Source organism: Hyperoodon ampullatus, assembly GCF_949752795.1.
Source record: "Hyperoodon ampullatus genome assembly, chromosome: 3".
Taxonomy (NCBI): domain Eukaryota; kingdom Metazoa; phylum Chordata; class Mammalia; order Artiodactyla; family Ziphiidae; genus Hyperoodon; species Hyperoodon ampullatus.
Genome location: NC_136916.1, coordinates 42,102,881 through 42,125,631, shown reverse-complemented (window position 1 = coordinate 42,125,631; position 22,751 = coordinate 42,102,881). Strand labels below are relative to the sequence as shown.

Sequence of the window (22,751 nt, the reverse complement as noted above, 5' to 3'; positions counted from 1 at the left end):
CAAGCAATATTTTCCCCATACGCTGCCAGTTACGCTCCCCTTGCCTCTTAATACTGAGACAGCTGTGCAGGCTTTCCTGAGAAATGTTATCGTCAAGGCTGCATTATAATGCAAAATACACCAGGACACCAAAAGATGTAATTCCACCTTTGAACATTTACAACGTTGGCTTTCTTGTCCATTGTGCTTTGGGGTTTCATTGGGGGAAAGGGTGGGGAGAGGGAAGAAAAAGCAGATAATTATTCTGTGTGTTCTTGCAAATATAAAAAATATGGATTATTCTTTTCTGCCTTTTTTGCTACCGTCATGACACCTGCCACCAAAGCAAAAAGATCAAGTGAGCAAGAAAGGACAAAATAGAAAATCTACTGCCTGGTTTTGTGGGTTTTTTCAATATTCATAAAACTAAGAATGGGAGTAAGAGAAATTGGTCGTTCCATGGACTATGACCTATCAGGCTATACATTTCTCTTGCATCAGCTTCTGCCAATATGGCACCCTGGATCCTTGGTCATCCTAGGGAAAGAAGGAAATCCCCAACGATGAACCAGCTTTTCAGCATCCTATTAATAGGACCCATATCCTTTGCGACTACAGGACTAGAAACTTCAAAAAGGCAATTTTTTTTTGGTTTTTCCTTGACCGCACTGCTCTGCATGCAGGGTATTAGTTCCCTGACCAGGGACTGAACCTGCACCCGCTTCAGTGGAAGCAGAGTCTTAACCACTGGATCACCAGGGAAGTCCCCCAAAAGGCATCTTTACCCATGGTGCCATCTGGATCTTGCTACCTAATTCAGTCTATTTTCTCCAGATTTCCCCAAAGTTCTATAGTTTCTCCGGAGCTAAGGCTCTGATTATTAGCAAGTATGTAAAGCAGCAGATGGTAACTCAGAAAGCATGCAAACCACATATGCTCTACCTTTATTCATTCTGATTTCAAGGCTCCACTGCAAGCACACATTCAGTTTACACCTAGCTGAACCTAGTCAATTACACCTCTCTTCTAAGTGAAATGAGCCAGTCAACATTTTGGTCAAATGGTCAACATTTTGACAACCAATCAGAATGTGGAATTGAGCTTCACATGCATGAGTGTGAAAACACACACACCATATATATTCGTGAAGGTAAAAGCAGGTGGAAACATACATCTAGTGCCTTGCCATCCCCAAGTTTTTCACCTACATGCAGTGGAGACAGAGCCTGCATCTTTCCTCAAGATTAATAAGATACCCCCGAGGCCAGTGGGGGTGGTCTCATCTGACATGAGCCTTGCTTAGTTCTAGGTTTCCCACTGTACTAAGTACACTGAAGTCACATCACAGGCACATTCATCCTAAGCAAATTCTATGCTACCCCACCAGCCACCACAGAGAACAAGAGAGAGAGTAAAAATAAGAATATGGAGACTAGCTGACCGGCCGACGCGCGAGCGAGGCAGAATCTTGAGTCACAGCCATGTTCCTGGTTAACTCGGTCTGGAAGGGTGGAAGAGGCGGCGGGGGAGGCGGGGGCCTTAGGGAATGTGCTCGGAGGCCTGGTCAGTGGGCCCGAGGTGGCGGCGGCGGGAGAAGAGAAGGAAGCGGCGGCTGCGGAACTGCGTGGAACTGCATGCGCATACTGGGCGGGGTCATTAGCGCCGTTAGCGAGGCGGCTGCGCAGTACAACCCAGAGCCCCCACCCCCTCGCACCCATTACTCCAACATCGAGGCCAATGAGAGTGAGAAGGCACGGCAGTTCCGGAGGTCTTTGCCCAGCTGGCTGGAGAGGACATGGAGGTCAGTGCCACAGAACTCATGAACGTTCTCAACAAAGTCGTGACCCGACATCCTGATCTGAAGACTGATGGTATTGGCATTGACACATGTCACAGCATGGTGGTGACACGACCGGCAAGCTGGGCTTCGAGGAATTCACGTACTTGTGGAACAACATCAAAAAGTGGCAGGCCGGGCTTCCCCGAGGGTGCAGTGGTTGAGAGTCCGCCTGCCGATGCAGGGGACACGGGTTCATGCCCCGGTCCGGGAGGATCCCACATGCGGCAGAACGGCTGGGCCCGTGAGCCATGGCCGCTGAGCCTGCGCGTCCGGAGCCTGTGCTCTGCAGCGGGAGAGGCCACAGCAGTGAGAGGCCCGCGTACCGCAAAAAAAAAAAAAAGTGGCAGGCCATATACAAACAATTTGACATTGACCGTTCAGGGACCATTGGCAGCAGTGAACTCCCAGGGGCCTTTGAGGCAGCAGGATTCCACCTGAATGAGCATCTCTACAACATGATCATCCGACACTACTCAGATGAGGGAGGGAACATGGATTTTGACAACTTCGTCAGCTGCCTGGTCAGACCGGATGCCATGTTCCGTGCCTTCAAATCTCTTGACAAAGATGGCACTGGACAAATCCAGGTGAACACCCAGGAGTGGCTACAGCTGACCATGTATTCCTGAATGGGAGTCCCAGACCTGCCCCCTCATCGCCTCGCTGTAGGAGTCACCTTGGACTCTTCGGTCTCCCCCAGGTTTGATCCTGTTTGCAGTCACATCTTCATGGCTCCTGCGGACCCACAGGCCTTTCTGTTCTCCTAGCCCTTGGCACCCAGATTCTCAGTCAACAGCCAGGGCCCAACATGCTTCAACACACCCTGCCCCAGCACACCCATCTCACATCTACTCCATAACCCCTCTCTTGCATCTGCGCCAAGCCCAACGTTGGTGTTACTTGCATACCCCAAGGGCCCTTCTCTCAGTTCTGGGAGGATCACTCCAGTCCCTACACACCCTGGCACACCCATTCAGTTACCACCCAGGCAGCTAAACTCCAGGCCATAACAGGCCACATGCCCCAGTGCCTCTGTCTGTATTCTACTCCCAGCCTGCCAGGCCCAGGAGGAAATAAATGTACCCTAGTTGCTGCTCTCTCTGAAAAAAGAAAAAAAAAAGTATATGAAATTCCCATCCCTAGGCTCTTTCCACCATTCAAACCAAAACTGGACTCCAGGCAGGAAACAGCTACAGTGAAATAGAGAGAGAAATAAAATAGAATAATTTTTAGATTTTGAGCTTCTGTGGACCAAGGTTCTAGTGATTTAAGGAAAGTTGGTAGTTTGGGCTATAAAATCTACCTCCTCACCCTCCCAAAACACACAAACACACACACACACACACACACACACACCTGTTGTACACACACCCTTGCTGTAGCTTCATGGGCAAGATTGTCGTGGGCAAGACTAAAAGCTCCCCACTAATAATCCAGCCCTCTTCAGGATGGTTGCTGATGGCTGGAATTTAAGAAAAATGAAAATCACCTCATTTAGGATGAGTTTCAGCTAAAGGAGATTCACTTGCTACCCTAATCCAGGGTCTACGCTGTAGGTGAAACTAAAGCAAACGTCAGGCTTCCCCACTGGAGTCTCCTGGTGGCTACATTGTAGTGGGAGAGTCCTGGAGATGACTCCACCTCTAGCAAAGTTTTCCTCTTCAGAAACCTTTAAACTTTCCCAAGATCACCTTCTTCAAAGTGAAGTGTTCCATAAATCTCCAAAGTGAAACACTTGGCTTGGTACAATTAGATCTGTCCATGATAAAGTGAGATCCTATCAAGTTCTTTTTGTTTTCCCAATTATGATATGAACATACTGAGGGATATTTGCAAGGCAGTAACATTCATCCTTTATATTTCAAATGATTCCCATGTTCTTCCTTTGTATGGAAATGCTTTCCTTCTTCCTCATTTAGCCAACTCTTCTTCCTCCTTCAAGACTCAACACAAGTGTTTCCTCTTTCAGGAAGTCTTCCCCAATATCCACCCTTTTACATAATTCTTATCACATTGTGCCTCTCCCTCACTGCCCATGCTTTATGGTAGGGATTATGCTTATTTGTCTGTATATCTTCACGCTTGGCACAGTACCTGGACTTAGCAGCTATTCAACTAAGGCCTGTAGAATAAATGGACCTAAGACTCTAGAAGTAATCATTAGAATACTTGGCATATCTTATCTCTAATCCTAATTATATCCTTTCAAGGTATTATTATGCACACTCTACAGACTGGGAAAATTGAGATGTTAAGTGTCTTGAGGAACTCCACGCAACAAGCACAATAAACAGGATTCAACCCTAGGTGTGGGCTTACCCCAAAAACAAGATTATTTTTCATTTTATCACCTGTCTCATAAGAATGGATAAAAGGACAAGAGGTCTTTTGGTTTACTTCAGCAAGCAAGAATTGGAAGTTTCGGTTTTCATAAATCAGAGATACCTATAAACCTGAAGTCTAAAATAACAGAAGGAATGTAAAATAATCCAGATGATAGCTAGTGAGAAAATTATTCATACCACTATGATTCTTTATGTCACTGGTATTTGATGCCACTAAGAAGCTTCTACTAATTACTAATAACTGCTAACACTCACTGAACATCCACTATGCACCAGACACTCTTGTAAGATTTCCATGTGCTTTATCTCATTTCACTTCATGCTCAGCACAGATTTATCAAGTAGATACCATTATTATCCCCTTTTACTGATGAGGAATCTGAAGTTGAGAGAGGCTGGAATAATTTGCCCCAAGGTCACATCATTAATGAGTGGTAGAAGTTTCACTCCAGAAACTTTTTCTCCTTGATCTGCTCTTCTAGGCAGAGAAGAAGCCTGGTGAAAATCAAGTGTGCTCTCAAATATGCCAGATCCTAGATGCATGTTGGGTCAAAGATGATATGGGTAGATAAGCCATTCCACAGCTAAAAGGCTCCCCTTTGCTTTTCCATTCTCTGAACAATTTATCCTCGGAAGGGTCTGCACTTTTAAAATCATAAAGCTTTCAATGAAGCAAGGAGCGAAGTACACAAATGCATGGTTATGAACTCAGTCTCCTTCCATTTGTACGTTAAAATATGCTGGGAAGTCATTTTTTAAAATTTTATCTTTTAATTTTATCTTTTTTTTTCTGTGTGTGCATGAAAGAAGCAAATGCCAAGATAGACAGTGAATTAGATAAACTTATAATGACGATGGCTCTGTTTAACATGGGAGCATCATTTCACTTAACAGGATCTAATAAGGCAGGGCAGTCAAGTCACCAGGCTACCCTGTGTCTACAGAGTTTCTAATATTCTGTATAGCACCAAATCTCTCTCCTGAGATCCCTGGGAAGGATGCATGATGGCAGAGCTCTTGTATGACATTCATCTTCATGAGTGAGCTGTTCCATCTCCTCTCACGAGCAGAGATAAATGTCAGAAGAGATCAGCTGTTGTGTATTACATGGCCACGCTGAGCATGCAGCTTCCCTCCCTCTGCCCTTCAGCACCAAAATTACTTTAGACCAGAGCTGGGAGAAAATTCAAAAAGGTGTGAGGCTGTGTACATTAGAGGGAGAAGCAGACCGCAGGGAAGTAAATAAAGCAGGAACTAAAACAGTCCTTGCTTACTTTTACAAGAGGCATGGAAAAATAAGCCTGCCCATTTCTGTTCTTCCCTCTGGAGGATCCCTTTTGATTTTCCGGCTTAGGGATCTGCCAGGTGGGTGGGCGTGGGGGTGGGATGGGGGGGAGCAGGTACCCCAGGGGAGGGGCAAGAAGATCAGATCTACTGAACACAGGGAGAAGATATTAGAATTTCTCTTTAAATTTATTATGATCTAATAAGGAAGAAAGAAAGTTGTCTAAGGTTTAATATGGGGATGGACAACGCTGCCCCTATGCTGTCCAAGTCAAGCTACGATGATGAATAATTATAAAACAAGCTAGATTACACTATAGCAGTCTTATCCATTCTTCTCTGTTGTTTTCCAGGGCTGGAATATGAAAAATACATTACATTTTATATCTATGGTTTTCATATGTCAGGTAGTTTAGTATCGACTGCTGTACAGTAGGCTTCCTGAGGGAGGGATGAGAATAGCTCACCATCTCTCTCATTCTTTAGATTTCAGCTTCTGGCAAGGTATTTAAACTTGCAGAAGACTTCTCTAGTGGATTTACAGATTATATTATCTAAATTAAACTAAACCCTGCAATATAGATAATTAGTATTTTCTAAATTCTGCTTGGAATTCAGAGATTGATAATAATATTACATTTTAAATACAAATGACCGAGAAAATGAAAGAACTGACATGGCCTACTTCCTACCTTAATATTAGCTCTTTCTCAAGAATTCTTATTTGTGTAAAAGTTATCTAATTAGATTGGAGAAGTTAACCACAATTTTTCAAAATTAGCCAAAAGGCAATTTACAACTATATTTTTCATGGTAAACCTTAAGGGTATAGGATGCCCTGAGTTACCAATAGTAAAAAAAATATATAACAATTTTACATTTAAAGATTTAAATTGAAAATTATTTTTCTCATCTTTCCCCCATGTCTAAAAATTCTAAACTTTCTGCATGTTTTCTAGTATGCATAATATATTAGTATAGTAAGGCATGTATAATTGATTTTTTTAAATTATGAACAATTCTATATTAAAAGTACATGGATTAGTATATCTTATCAAAATAGTTTGGAGATCACTTTCTAAGTGATGATGCTCCGACCCACAAAGCAGTTGGCCCACCTCCTTAACTGATCACTGTTGCTATCACTTTTTGAAGGAAATGGATATCCCATTCTTTCTGAGTACTCTTTTCTTTCACCCTCCCATAGATATACTCAGGTACCATGGCTCATGGTTCTCTCCACAATAAGCACCCTGGCACCCCCTTTAGAACATGGTACTAAATATAAGAATGTAATAGAAATAAGACTTCTAAGTTCCTGATGACATATTGGAGACAAAGAAATAGGAGGTAAAGTTCTCCCAAATTAATACATTAGAGAGCATAAAGTCAGGGATGAAGCCAAAAAATCTTCAAAAGCAGATCAACTCAAAGACTGTGATGGGTAAAAGAGAGAAATAAATACATTGTATAATCTAAAGCATTCTACGGTAGGGAAAGGCACTCGGATTTGCAGTTGAATAGAGATACACATAACATATCTATCCTGTTGTTAGATCACATTATTGGAAATATGTTAACACAATGCGGTGAATTGGTGTAAAACAAACTATGTTATAATGTAGCAATCTTATCCATTCATCTCTGTTGTATTCATGGCTAGAAGATGAAAAACGAATTACATTACACATTCATGGTTTTCATGTTACCCCTCTGTTACTCTTTAATCACATAACAATTGTCTTGTTCATGAATCTAAAAGCTATTAACATTAACATTGTCATTCTTTAGGCCAAGGCTCCGCTTTGGGATGTTTGATTTCTTCCTTTTCCTCTTGGCAGGTTCTAAATCCCCTTAAGCCCACGCCTTATCCCCCACCTCCAAGGAAGCAGCCTCCAGGGACAGCTGCCCCCCACCACCAAAGGATGCTGAATGTTATGTTTGTCCAATCTCTTACTAACCTCCAGATCCAAGCCCACTGCAAGCTGGGTCTTTCATGTTTATTTAGAATTACTATTTCTCGAGGACACTAAAAATTATTCTTGACACACCAAAGTCCAAATTTATGCTTCCATTATTTTCCCCTACAGCTGTGGCCCCTGTCACCTTGAGATGATTTTAGTCTCAATCTCTTTGGACCATAAGAGGATCCTGAGAGTCTGCAGATAGGTGGGTCAGAAAGTCATTGCTATGGAAAACCAACAACATTGTATGGCTTTGCTATTGTTCTGAAGAATATAATGAAAATACTACCCAGGTCCATATTCTAATACATCCAAGACTAAAGACTGCTGACTCTTTCATTACAAACTGTTACCCATCTCTGTGCTTTATAGACTATCCTTACTTCTATGGTGATGACTGCCCTTGTGTCTGATAGAGCAACAAGATTCTTGACCTTCTTATCTGTCAATGCTCCTGTCCTTATAGTCTCAAAAGCCAAGAGGCATAAGCATTTTTACTCTTTCTTTTTGATATTTGCAACTATCCTGAACTCAAGAATGCCTGATAATATTTTTAGGGGCTTCCTGTCATCTCAGAAAGATATATAAATTACTTTATCCAAGAAAATAAGCACTAGCATATCAGTTTTTTATAAGAAACCAGCAACAAGATAATAATTAGCTACATAGTTTCTACCTGTCCACACTCCCTATCCTTTTTTTGTCTTATGAATTTGTATTTTATTTTCTAGCAAAGGAAAGTGCACAAATAAGCAATTCATGGGTCTGGAATGCATGCATGTATTTTATCAAAATATATGGATAATTCAAATTTCATTACACCTTTACAGGATACATTGATGGAAGTGGCTACTGATCAAGAGTTGAAGATGAATTCTGAAAATACCTTTCTCTTCTATTTTTTCCAAAATGTATCTTTCTGTGGAGCAACAGTTACTTAAGTATATTTCTCACATATTCATGTTTATCTGCTTTGGAAAACTGAAGCATGGGATGGATAAGAATTAAGTTAGAATATCTCATACTTTTTGTTCACTGGGACCAATGGAAACAGGAAAAGAACTGAAGCTTGATGCACTAATCATAGGTTGAGTCTATATAATAATATCCAACAGTAAGGTCTAAAGGTTTTAAGGTGTTTAAATAAGAATAGATGACTTTTCAGAAAACCAAAAGATATTTCTTGAGGTCTACTGTGGGTGCCATTTAACACGCTTAGACTTCTGAAGGACAGAGCGTTTGCCACTGGAAGAGTGACACGTACAGCAGACAAGCACAGATTGCTCAGGTTTGTAAGATTAACATGGAGAAGCAGGAAACTGAGAGAGAACAGAAGAGCAAAGGAAGCTAACAACACTCTAACTTACTTGTAATAACAGATTTCATAGCCTGTCCGTACCCAGGCAGGTCTACCAAGAAGAGCCTCCTTCACAGAATACAGAGTTGGCTGCATCCCTACACAAAATAAAGGCAGGATTAATCCATTAGGTGGGGGGTGGGGGGAATAGAAAAGGAGAGCTGTGGTAGGTTGAATAATGGCCCTCAAAGATACCCAGGTCTTAATCCATGGAAGCTGTATATCAACCTTATATGACAAAAGGGACTTTGTAGATATGGTTAAATTAAGTATCTTGAGATGGGGAGATTATCCTGGTGGGCCCTAAATTCAATCACACATGTCTTTCCAAGAGGGAGGTAGAGGGAGGTTTGACTACAGAGGAAAAGCAATGTGGCCGAAGCAGAGAGATTTGAAGATGTTATGCAGCTGACTTTGAAGATGGAGGAAAGGGCCATGAGCCAAGGAATGTGAGGAACATACCTCGAAAAGCTGGAAAAGGAAAGGAAACAAATAATCCCCTAGAATGTCCAGAGGAAGCATGGCCTTTCCAACGCCTTGACTTAAGACCAGTGAAACTGATTTGGGACTTGTGGACTCCAGAACTGTAAGAGAATATATTTGTCTTCTTTGAAGCCACAAAATGTGTGACAATTTGTTACAGCCACTGCATCAAGTGAATACAAGAGCCAAGGCTCACCTTTTCTCTTTCTATACCAGCAAGAGTCTATTTAATCAGTACAAAATAGAGGTAATGTCCTATGCTCGGACCTGGAGCTACGGGGAATATTTTTTCCTTACTCAGAGCCATTAATACATTAGTATGTGAGCCAGCAATAACACACAGAATTTCCCATTTCTAGAAACATTCAAAATAAATATGGGCTACTAGTCAGTCACTGTCCCTTGAACGCCCCCTCTAAAAGTGCCACAGGTATTCAGGAGAATTTAAACTTTCTCCAGAGTTTTCTGAGAGTGTAACTCAGTGTTGTCCAATGGAATTGTGCCGTTTGCCTGTCTGTGACAAATACCAACAGATCAGTACATTTGCTTCTATGGGATTTAGGAGGTGGAGAGAAGGAATAAATGAGAGGGCTCACTGGCCTCAAAAAGTTCAAGGTGGGGCAAGGGAGGCAGGAAGCGGCGGAAAGTTATGTGAGGTATTAACATTTCATAGCACAGGGAGAGTTTCAAGCTTCCCCTCCCATAGTAGCAATTTACCATAGGTTGGCGGCTGTCTTGCCATACCTGGCAACCAAAACATGTCAGCCCAACTTCAAACCCTCTGCAACCCAAGCAGGGCTTCTGATAATAATTCAAGCACTCAAAAGTGACATCATTTTTGGTGTTATTGAGAAGGTCTCTATTTCCCAAGAGCTCATACCATAATTGAACTGGCTGTTGGCCTTCTCATAGTTGATAACGTTGACGCGATAAGGGACCGCATCCCTCATACCGCTCACCTTGAAGTAGAACCACTGCTGGTGCTGCGTGCTATTCACATCAGCATTGATCAGTAAGTCGTACTCCAACCTGCAAAGTCAGAAGCAAGATCAGAGTGTTAAAAGCCTTTAAGAGAACTTCCAACACTGAGAAATCTATACATCTCAGGTTCTGGATGATGGATGTAAGATCCAGGATCTTGGTTGGCTGGTAAGTTATAGTTATCATCCTTATCTCACAATGTTGGACAGAGGCTTTGGAAATTTAAGGAGGGGGGAGCAGTGTCCTGGTATTAGAAGAGTCAGTTATACAACTATAGCCTATCTTTTTATTAAATGGTAATGAAGTTTCTGTCCAGCTGGAAAAATGCAAGTGTGCTATATCCCAGAGAAAATGTGGTCACATCTGGTTGGATATGCCATTACTATTTGATGTTAGACATGACTTCTGAGCATCAGTCTCCTCAAATGAAAAATAGAAATAGTGTCTAGGGACTTCCCTGGTGGCACAGTGGTTAAAAATCTGCCTGCCAATGAAGGGGACATGGGTTCGAGCCCTGGTCGGGGAAGATTCCACATGCCACAGAATAACTAAGACCACGCGCCACAACTACTGAGCCTGTGCTCTAGAGCCTGCGAGCCACAACTACTGTGCCTGCGTGCCACAACTACTGAAGCCCGTGTGCCTAGAGCCCATGCTCCACAACAAAGAGAAGCCACCACAATGAGAAGCCCGCACACTGAAATGAAGTGTAGTCCCCCACTGGCCGCAACTAGAGAAAGCCCGCACGCAGCAACAAAGATCCAACACAGCTGTAAATAAATAAATTAATTAATTAAAAAAAAAAGAAATGGTGCCTAAACTTGCAGTACTGTTTGTAAAGATTGAGTAGTATAATATATGTAAATCCCCAGCAAGGCAACAAACATGAATTAGACTAGCAATGAAAGATTTGTCTATTTGTTTTTTCCCTTTTTAACTGATTTAGTTTACATGAAGTAAAGTACACAGATCTTAAATGTACAGCTCAACGAGTTTAAGCAAATTCATCTGGATACACCTGTGTGACAACTCCCTGGATCAATATGTAGAACAGTTCCAGCACCCCAGAAAGTCCTTATGTGTCCCCACACAATCACTATGTCTCCAAAAAATTACTTTTTCAAGCTTGAGCAACAGAATTAGCAATAAAGCTTTGACTTAAACATTATCATCAGGATATTTCATTTTCAAAAATATTCTTATCCCATCCCCTTGGCATGCTCTTTGAGTTGCTCTTCTAGAAAGGGCAATGGCTTTGCCCTGGTTCGTTCATACTCTCCTACTCTGGCCCTCTGATTAAATGGCAGTGTATAGTGAGATTTGTGGAAGGGGAGAGCTTTGTTGAAGCCGTAGCAGAGCAGATGGTGTCCCATCCCTCCCACCGTCACTATAAGCAACACACTCTAACCACTGAACTCACCATACAATGAATGAAGCTATAGTTGGCACCATAGGGACACCCATGAGAACAATTCCAGGAAGTCTATGACCCTCCAATTGTCTGCTATGCCCACAATGCTCTAGCTAAAAAGTGATCATAAAAAATCCTCGCCTGTAAGTAGGTTTGTTTTCTGTCATTTGACTCTGTCACCCAGACCACAACTGACGAGTTTAGGATTCTACACTCTGGACAAAGGCAGATATAAAGAGAAAGACCTGAGTAAGGCCAGGAGCTTAGGCACGTCCTGGACTGCTCATTTTCCCACTAGGAGATTCCTAATCAGGTCTTCCCTCCTGGATCCTTGGAACTTGATAAATGAAGAGAATAAATAATAAAAGCGGGAGCTGTAGGAAGAAGCAGCTGAGATAGCAAACAAGAAAGAGGAGGCTGAGGAGGAATCTTAACATGCCTGCCTTTCCCTTCTCCATACCAAACAGCTCCACTTGTATTTGTTATATGTAGGGCTTCCTTGAAATATTTCACGTACCAAAAAAAGTGACTTACCACTCACCACGTCCCAAAAAGGGAAAACTTCGAAAATGTCTCCTTGGAGGGGGATACAAAACAGGGCTGAGCCATACTGAGTATGGCCCCTGCAGCTTTCCTTACTTACTCACGCACTTGGATGGCTTTGCGAAGATTTCCAGACTCAAACTTGGAGAAGAACCGTAAGCAGTCAGAAGTCGTGTCTTGCAAAGGCCTGTAATGAAATAGAGAACCTTTGAACATAGGACTTATTGCTATTCTTGGGCACAGTTTAACATTTCTTAGAGATAAGCTTTCTCTTACAGATCTTTAACCCGAATTTTCACTGTGTTGATTTTAGGAGAAGGAATGGATTATTAACTTAAAATATTCTTATGCTCGTGCCATTAAAAGGATATTCTATACTCCCACCCCCCTCATTCCACTGATGTTCAAGACCACCTACCAAGGCTCATCTAGGCTGAAGACAACTTTATTTATAGTAACGCTTGGCTGGATGAGCCTCCGGACATCCTCAAATATTTTGATCCTGGAAAGGAAAATTGAAAACATTTTAAGGGTTGGCCCTCACTCCTTACCCCATTCATCCTATGGTCATGTGGGAAGGGCCTTGGGACTCATCAGAGAATTATGAAAGAAAAATGTAATCATGATCCAACCTTGAGCTGAATGAGTACAAAAAGCACCACCCCTCCTTCCTTTTCTTCTTTATCAAAAAATAAAACTACACTGAGCAGTAGGAATGTAGGAAGCAGTGATGCCAGATTTTCGTTTTAGGAGGATTCTCTACTCAAAGGAGTTTTGTCAAGAGCATTTGGGCTGAGGGACTTTGAAGCCTCTGGTTGTGTGAATAAGAGGGCCCTCTGCACTAAGACACTTTTGAAGGAGACATTAGGATTGCTGATGGTCTGGGAGGCTCCAATAAGCCTTTGAATTCTTGTGTCATTTATAGTCCTTGGTTCTGTTTGCTCCAGAAGACTATGGTCAATCTTCTCTCTGAGAAACACCAATATCTGGGAGACTTAAGTAAGAGGGAGGAAGGATACCTAAGGGATATTTCAGATTCCCTCCTTGAATTTCTGATCCAGGTCTCTGGGGCGGGGAGGGGTAGGAGAAGGGGGAGGGAAGATCAAAATGAGGCCTAGACTCAGGGGAAAGATGTCCTGTCCAGTGGGGAGCTGTTGCTGGGCCAGCCCCTGTGGTGTGTCTCTCAGGAACTTGAGCATGGAGATAAGGTCAGAGGGGTGAGGTCAGAGATGTCAGCCAGGAGACCAAGTGGAAGCAGTTCTTGGGATCCACCATCAATTTGCTGATGAACTTGCTAACAGTTAAGAAAACTTACTGCTATGCACACTTTGCTCCATAGACTTAGTGTATGCATACTTAGTATATTTTCTGGGAAAATAGTTTTCTCCTTGAGCTCAGTAATTTTCTTTTTAATCTCGCTATGCCTATCCAAAGGCAAAGCTCCGTTTCATGCATCCTGGGAATAATCCATCACACAACATTTCTTCCCTGCAGGATGCATTTTTTTTTTTCCTTACAATCCTCAGTGATGCAGCAAAATTATTCCCCAAGCCAAGTCAGGTTCTATAAGGTTGCGACTGTGGGATGGAGGTCCACCACCTCCTCTCATTAACAAGAGATCAGATTCCAATTTGCAGTAAATGAGAAAAGTGATCCCAAATAATCCATACTTGTTTTTTCCTGAGAACCTTCCCTTAAGGAATGATCCCAGTATTTGGAGAAACTGGATAATCTTTCCCTTTTGTAGGATTTGCAATGGATACGGGGTAAGGGGTTGCATTAGAATCGTCTAAGAAATTCTTTTTGTGGAAACACATGTCTACCACCACCCTACCCTTGGCTCTGAAATGTCCTAGTAGGGAGGCAAGCTTGTATATTTGGCGAAAATTTCCTTAAGGTTTTTTTTTTTTTTTTTGGTGGCGGGGCGGGTACGCGGGCCTCTCACTGTTGTGGCCTCTCCCGTTGCGGAGCACAGGCTCCGGACGTGCAGGCCCAGCGGCAATGGCTCACGGGCCCAGCCACTCCGCAGCATGTGGGATCTTCCCGGACCGGGGCATGAACTCGTGTCCCCTGCATCGGCAGGCAGACTCTCAACCACTGCGCCACCGGGGAAGCCCTCCTTAAGGCTTTTAACATGCTGTTGACTAATGCTCACTTTCCTGAAGATAACAGAATTATCTGTACAAACCATTCCACCTACAAAAATTCTAAAGAAGAAAAAATATATATAGCTCCCAAGTTAGTAGCACCATCACCTTTGGACTCCACATTTACGTTCCAACACGGACTGGGCAGAGAGAGGTGGACAATGCCCCCAGAAATCAGGAAATGCCATCATTGTGAAGTCAGACACAGATCTGGTTCTTCTAGCTTTGGCCATACAAAGATAGGGGTCATGGAAGGCGATATGCGTCCGATGTGTCTGCAGGAGCTTATCTATTAATTCAGTAGTTTCTCTAGGTCTAGTGGAATTGGAAAAGGAGGCACTTATCCTTGGGCAGGAAATCGCATCTATGTCCCAAGCATCTTCTTTGAAGGACGCCTGAACATCTGAGATTTCACTTCCGGAAGAACCTATCCCAAGACCATTGGATTGTGCATTTCGGTATGGGTTCATTCCAGGTCCTTTTTTGGAGGTTAGATGTATGTTGGACCTCCCCATCTTCACTCTGCTCAGAGGGGAGGTCTGGACAGGGACTTCTCTTTCTTGTCCCCAGGAGATTTGGTCCTTATTCAAGCAAAGCCCTTTTGGGGAGGCAGCAGTCAGAATGTGGTGGTGACTGGCATACCGAGTCTCGTCAAAGTTCAAACCATCTCCAGGTTTGGACTCCAGTTCCTTCAGGTTAAAAGTGGAAAAGAATACGTCAGTGTTTCTTTCCAAGTAGAGAATACAATCTGATCCCTGTCCTCACTCTCTGGGCACAGAGCTAAGCATAAATCCTGTGCACTGGAAAACTTTTTCCAAAGTCAGTCAAGGAAAGACTAAGCTTCAAGAGTCAAAGAAATGGCAGAATCCTAGAAACGCACACTTGGAAGGGGCATTTGGTGGGTCTAGTATGAGTCTATGCAGTACATGAAAGCCTCCTACAACACCCCCAAACATTTACAGCCTGGTTGAATGACTCATTTACAGAAACTTCCCTGTATCCCAAGGTGGTTCCTTTTATTTGAGGATCATTCTGATTGTTTAAGAAAAATTCTTTTTTACTCGGAATTAAAATTTCCTTCCCTGAAACTTTTACCCACCAATGCCTTTCTGCTTTCTAGAGTGAAATACAATATGTCAGCTCCCTTCTATAAGTGACTTAGCGTGTACCCTTAGATAGGGCCAAATTCATGGTTTATTAAGAATCATAAGAAAATAATGGAGGTCCAAAAGCAGGTCTAAATTTTGGTGGGAGCAACAGCAGAAGCAGCAGCAGCAACCAACCACTGGATTAACATGACCAGGTATAAGGTGCTTGATTTGTTTCTGCTAACAACGAAACCCTAGAATCAGGCTGGTCACCTTCAGAAAGCCATCTCATACAACCATCCCACTCTCACAAGAGAATAATTAAGTCACCATGAATTTTCACTTCCTTTCTCAGGACATGAGAGTAAGGCACCTTGCCCACCAGACAACAGGCAGCAATGTGAACCTTCATCCTACTTCCTTCCGAGGTGATGGGTGTCAGATTGTATTGATAGGACCCTTGCATGCATCCTATCTCTGCCACCTTCTCATATTTTTGTTTAGCCTTTTACTTCCCTCTCAGAAAGATCCCAGAAGCAGAATGCTAAAGATGAGCAATGCTTTCCACCTGGAGGCCAGTTTGGATGCCCAGGGTCTGCAAAGAACCCATTAGCATCACCAAGGAGCAGAACCACGGCATACATTCTACCTCAAAACTGCAGGAGAGCTCAAGACACATCGCCTCATATTGCATCAGTTCCTCTTCAGGTCGATCAAGACCAGGTTTGGAGCTCAGCTTGTTCACATCTGTTTCCAAGTCATCATCCTACAATGGCACATTCAAAAAATATGTTACAATCAGGAGAGCCATCCTGAGAAATATCGAGACAAGCTACAGATGGGACTTTTCAGAATCCTGGGACACGGTTTCCTTGCCTCCAAGTTATAGTGCTAGCCTAGTCAAGGATAATTTAATATGTAAGGTTGTATTTTTTAAATACTAAGAAAGATGATAATTTTTCTCAGTGTTCATGTTAGTATTTATCAGCCTTCATCATAAATAATTTACGTAAAATGAGATGAACTATGTAAACAATGAAGCACAATACCAAAGAATTGTTTTTATCTCATCACCACTGTCTTTGCCATAACTGTAACTGTTGTACCTATTCATCTATCTACCTATTTAGGTCACTCTTTTCACAAACGTTTAATGAGCCCCTACTATGAGTGGGCACTCTCCTAGGTACTAAAGACTCATTGATAATTGAACAGACCAAGGTCCATGATTCCATAGAACTTGCCTTCTAGTGAGAAAAGGAAGACAGTAAGAAAGCAAACAAATGAGCAAGGTAACTTCGAACAGTGATAAATGTCATGGGAAGAATGAGAGGTGGTGAAGTGATGGTGAGTGAGGCTGGGGTACAAAGAAGCTAAGGAGGTCACTTTTTTTTTTTCTTTTTTTTTGCGGTACGCAGGCCTCTCACTGTTGTGGCCTCTCCCATTGCAGAGCACAGGCTCTGGACGCGCAGGCTCAGCGGCCATGGTTCACGGGCCCAGTCGCTCCGTGGCATGTGGGATCTTCCTGGACCAGGGCATGAACCCGTGTCCCCTGCATCGGCAGGCGGACTCTAAACCACTGAGCCACCAGGGAAGCCCGGAGGACACATTTTAACAATAACGGCCAAAAAGGCAAAGACTTGGGGGAAGAAATTACTAACAGAAAAAGAAAATAAAAGCAACTTAAATTTGCTTACAGAAAGAAGGTGGCTGAATGTATACACTCATATACAAGAATTCATACATATAACTGAATCACTGCTGTATAGCAGAAATTAACACATTATAAATCAATTATACTTCAATAAAATAAATTTAAAAAAAATTTTTTTAAATAGAAAGTGGCTGAAGCATAAAGAATAAGAGGAAGACTGCAGGAGTCAAGATTCCATACGCAGGTATGGTGCTGAGCCTTACAGGCTCTGGGGAGGAGGTCGTAACCTCCTACTATACCTTTATCCCTTTGTACATTTAAAAGTTTACCGAATCACCACCAGCCTTTTCTTCATTGGGATGAATAATACCAGACCTTTTATTTCTTCTTCTAGATCATCATTTCATAATAGTTTAACAGTGATGGTGACTCTCCTCCAAACACTTCTGTATTTTTCAAAGGTTATAGAATGTTACAGAGAAAGGACATAGTTCCATCTCTTCATCTTTCTGTGCCTCTCCCAGATCAAGTTTCCCTAATAAAATGAAGGGGGAATCCACCCTATATTTTAGGAATCTATTTTGTTAGTTAAGGAAAAACCTGATAGTCCTGAAAGCCTGGCTTATTCTTCCTGAAATCAAATAAATGTGGAAAATAAATGTTATATTCCTGGGCTTCCCTGGTGGCACAGTGGTTAAGAATCCGCCTGCCAGTGCAGGGGACATGGGTTCGAGCCCTGGTCCGGGAATATACCACATGCCCCGGAACAACTAAGTCTGTGCGCCACAACTACTGAGCCTGTGCTCTAGAGCCTGTGAGCCACAGCTACTGAAGCCCGCGCACCTAGAACCTGTGCTCCTCAACAAGAGAAGCCACCACAATGAGAAGCTCGTGCACTGCAACGAAGAGTAGCCCCCGCTCACCCCAACTAGAGAAAGCCCGCACACAGCAACGAAGACCCAACGCAGCCAAAAAAATAAATAAATAAGAGGGTTAACATAAATTTTTTTAAAAATCATTTTAAAAAATGTTATATTCCTGATTCAGGGGATAGAGTGCAATATTCCATCCATCTTCTGCAATTTTCCTCCAAGCTTTAAATTAAAAGAAATATAGATCCCATAAGGTTGATATAAGGAATTTTTCAGATACAGCGCATACCAGGCCCAAACTCCTTAGCCTGGTATTGGAGATCCCAACACTTATCCTTTCCAGCTTCATCTGTCAGATCTTCCTTCCTTTCACCATCTCTGCTACAGCCTCAGCCATGCCCCAAGGTGGCACCAATAGAAATGCAACCTGCCAGGCATTGAGAAGCATCTCCCCACCAACAAGTAAGGTTGGTACGTCTGGAATGAGGAGCGTCAGGTAACCCATGAGCTTCAGCCTATCTAGGTGACCTACTCAGCCTTAGAGCAGGTGTTAGCAAACTATAGCCCACTGCTTGTTTTTGTAAATAAAGTTTTATCGGATCACAGTCATGTCCGTTCATTTATATACTGCCTGCGATGGCTTTCTCAGTATAACAGCAAAGTGGAGTACTTGTAACAGAGACCATCTCTGGTCCTCAAAGCTTGAATCTTGGCCTCTGAATCTCCAGGCACTCAAGCAGGTTGTCAACTACTTCTGTATTTTATAAACACCCTTTAGAAATACCCTTATATTTATTTAGGAGTGGACCAGCTTCTCTGTCCTCACAGCAACCCAGAGAAGCTTCATCATTTAGGATTTTGGTACCCATCTAACCCAGATAACTCCCTCCCTCCTCAGGTTCGACCCTTCCAATATTGACTTTCCCCAGCCTTAGATTTGAGTTCAACACCCTTTTGAAGGTGCCGATTCAAACTCTGGTAGAGACAATCCCCAAGTTTACTAGACTGAATTCTTTGAAGATAAAAACTATATCTTATTTGCTTTTGTATCGTATTAACTTCCCTAGGAACTTAGCATGCCGCCTCACATATGGATCATATCGAAGAAAATACCTGAAAGAAATAAAAAGTTTAAGAGGAGGAAAGGAGGGAAGAAAGCAAGGAAGAGCTTGAATTCACCCTTTCTGTCCTCCTCTTCTTCAGTCTGTCCAAATCTAATGTTTGTGTTCATTAAGAAAAAAAACAAACATGGCCAACTTCTAGTCTATATTCGTTGTTTCTCTTTCCTTATGATGACATTCACAGTTTTCAATCAAAGAACAGCACCCAACTATACACTCTCAAGACGCTTTACAGATATAAGTTCCTTTTAATCATTCTTTCTAAGAGGCTTCTCCCAATTGTTAACTAAGATTTTCAAAGGAAAAGGCCACAAGTTAAAGGCCTGCTTCCATTCTCTGACCAGAAATAAATACTCTTGGCTTCTTGCCCACATAACTTGCAGCAAATGCTGTTGGGTTCTCCAGGGGAAAACCCGGTTCCCTGTCTCCTGCTATACCCCAGAATCAAGCCCTTACTCTGATGTTCCTCTGTTTCTCTATAAGGCATGCTCGCACACTTACTTCTCACCTTCTCCTCAGCTCGAAGGCTCTTGACGAATTATTTCCAGGCCCTCACTTATTTGTCTTATGCTTCCTTCCCAGCTGGATTGATTTATTTGTTTAGATTCCTCTCCAGCCCAACCCACCATCATCTGCAGAGTGGGGGTAAGGAGACGGTCTGAAAGCTCTCCCCCGACCCCATGCTGTGTGAAGTCGAGCACCAGCCTGCAGCTTGTCCCTCCACATCAGATACAAGAGGTGACTGATGCTACACATCAAACATTCAGCTATCAAAGAGCCAGCAAGAGGGGTGGGAAAGTGGCATTGATGAATGACTGCAGCAGCACAGTATTATTCAAATAATTCAGCACGTTCTCCATAGGCCTGCATCGGCAAGTCACAGCAAAGAGCCAATTTGCTACTGATGACTTCAGAAATGATTCTATTTATCAACAAAACCCTGAGCACACCAGAATAGCAACAGCAGCCTTAACCTAGAGACCTGGCTAAGAGGTAGTCCCTCTATGTCTGCTACTACCATTAGCAAGGTGAGTGATTATTATGACAGAGAACGCAAAAAGTCTCTTTCTCCCTAGGCAGATGTGTAGATGGAATGGTATGTAAAAAGAGAGGAAGAGAGGGAGGGGGAGAGGAGGATGGATGGATGGATAGTAGATAGATAAATAGACAAGTAGATACATAGATAGATAGGTAGATTTTTTAATCCAGATTTCATCTCCAGGAATGTCATAAAAGGTAGCATTTACTTCTCAGTCTTACTTTGCAGATGTCAAAACTAAGGAACTATAACTTGAAGGGACTTGTCCAAGTCGATGTCCACCAACAGAGATGGAGACAGAATTATAACTCGTAGATAAATTATCATTATTCTAGAGCAGTGGTTCTTAACCACAGGGTGATTTTTGCCCCACAGGGATATTTGGCAAGTCCCAGAGACAGTTTTGATTCATGACTGGGGGGCAAAGGGGTGGATGTCACCAGCATCTTGTGGATTGAGGTCAGGAGTGCTGCTAAACATCGTATAATGCACAGGACAACCCCCATGACAAAGAATTATCCAGCCAAAATGCCAAGGTTTAGAAACCTTTTTCTAGAAATGCTGTCAGTAAACTATGCCCCACTGTCTGCTTTTGTGGAACACAGTCATGCCCTATTGTTTACACATTGTCTATGGCTGCTTTTGTGCTACACCATCAAAGTTGAGTTGTTGTGACAGAAACTGTATGGTCCACAAAGCGTAGAGTAATGATTATCTGACCTTTCATAGAGAGTTGGCTGATCTCCATTCTATAGCATAGGTTATTACTGATAGAGACTAAAAGGCACTACTTCCTTGCTGGCCAGGATACGTGCCATACAACCCAAAGGAGCACAGTTCACATACTCCAAGGTAAAGGGAATTGTACAACGCAGTGGTCCTGTGTATAGATTGGGTAGATAAGAAGAGTGACTTACAAAGACAGTGGAGATCTACTAGAAAAAGTTTCCTAGGAAGTCTTTCCATGGTCTCTTTGCCTGAGTATCCTTCACATTCATTAAATACACCAACCCTAAATGTCTACCTCAGGCTTATCCTGATGGAATATTAGTGCCTTGATAATAGATAGCCTCTGACTTGACGATGGGATTGTACTGGGCCTACCAAGACAAAAATGACAACTTGGAAATCAGTAACAGTAGCCATCATTTAGTGAGCATCAGTATCTGCCAGGACTTAAAGTGGAAACGCAAAAGTCCATCCTTAAAATTTACCCTGGGCGGGACTTCCCTGGTGGCACAGTGGTTAAGAACCTGCCTGCCAATCCAGGGGACATGGCCCGGGAAGATCTCACATGCCGTGGAGCAACTAAGCCCATGCACCACAACTACTGAGCCTGCACACTAGAACCCGCAAGCCACAACTACTGAGCCTGCATGCCACAATTACTGAAGCTCGCGTGCCTAGAGCCCGTGCTCTGCAACAAGAGAAGCCACCACAATGAGAAGTCCATGCACTACAATGAAGAGTAGCCCCCGCTCACTGCAATTAGAGAAAGCCCACGGGCAGCAACAAAGACCCAAAGCAACCATAAATTAATTAATTAATTAATTAAAAATTCTGAAAAAAATTTTACCCTGGGCTTAGCTGAACATAGAAAGGGACATTTTCCTTTGTAGAATTATGAATGTAGAGATCATTAGAAGCAAGGGCTAGTGTACCTACTTCCTCTTTCACATCTTCAGAATCTGAGTCTTTGTCCTCTTCTTCGTCTCCATCATCTTCAAAATCTTCTGAGTGGGAAAAAAAAAAAACAGAGGTGAAATGGATGAGGCTTCCCCTTTGCCTTGGATTGAGATTCTCGCCACCCAATGCTTAGTACTTCCCACAAGTAAGGGGCCATTATTAAGTGTACAGGATCCCAACACACGCTTACACTTATCAAATGTGTAAATCATGCGCACATAGGTACGTGAGAGCACTATATCATGATGTCTAAACTGCTGTCCCACACTGAATGCAAAATGAGTGCAGAATAAAATGACACATGAATACCATTCTGGCTTCCTTCACCCAATGTAGAAGTATTTACGCAACTTCTATGTAGAAGTATTTATGCAACTAACATTGCCAGAGTTTAGTGATCACATAGATGCCAAAGCTGTTGTAATGTAGACAGCACTTTGATTGATTCCCTAATTTTAATACGAAGGAACTGATTTAAAACGAAAGTCCACAGAAAGCACCCAGTGTCATTGTGACAAGATGATGCCTATGGAAAATCTGTTCCCTGGAAGGAGGACAAGGTTGAAAAGCACTAGTATCTTCTGACAACAAAACCTTCTCGGAGATTGGATAATCATACTTTCAAGTATTCTAAAATGACTTGCATGGGGTGGCAAAACAGCAAAAGTTTGATTTCAATTTCATCCTGAGGGCAAATTAATTCCAGAACCAGTCTGTATGGTGGAGGGACTCCATCATGGGATTGCAAATAGATTTTTTAAAATCAGCTGAGATGACTCTACAGGCATTCCATAGCTACCAGGCAAAGTGCCAACAGTTAATAATTAAGGACAAAATTAATAAGCTTGGTATTATGAAAAACTAGCTTTCTCATACATGTCTCTAATTACTTATTAGATAATCACAGTTGATCTGTTAAAAAAATTGATTCTACTTTCATCCACATTCCTCTGGAAT

General features: G+C 42.5%; 1 protein-coding gene and 1 pseudogene across 2 annotated transcripts in view; one reads left to right on the top strand and one right to left on the bottom strand.

The window, feature by feature from the left end:
• Positions 1-22,751, bottom strand: part of LOC307049501 (cytosolic carboxypeptidase 4-like) — a gene marked incomplete at both ends in the record, with an annotated part of 92,970 nt that overhangs the window by 12,935 nt on the left and 57,284 nt on the right. The window contains 7 exons of the mRNA XM_079699072.1: positions 8,780-8,867; positions 10,133-10,281; positions 12,288-12,374; positions 12,606-12,689; positions 14,443-15,023; positions 16,072-16,188; positions 21,774-21,841. Of these exons, the coding sequence (XP_079555198.1) occupies positions 8,780-8,867; positions 10,133-10,281; positions 12,288-12,374; positions 12,606-12,689; positions 14,443-15,023; positions 16,072-16,188; positions 21,774-21,841 (1,174 nt within the window). The remainder of the gene's footprint in view (positions 1-8,779; positions 8,868-10,132; positions 10,282-12,287; positions 12,375-12,605; positions 12,690-14,442; positions 15,024-16,071; positions 16,189-21,773; positions 21,842-22,751) is intronic.
• LOC307050664 (calpain small subunit 1-like) lies at positions 1,461-2,448 on the top strand (annotated as a pseudogene). The gene is made up of 2 exons: positions 1,461-1,950; positions 2,167-2,448. The product of its transcript is annotated as a calpain small subunit 1-like (transcript).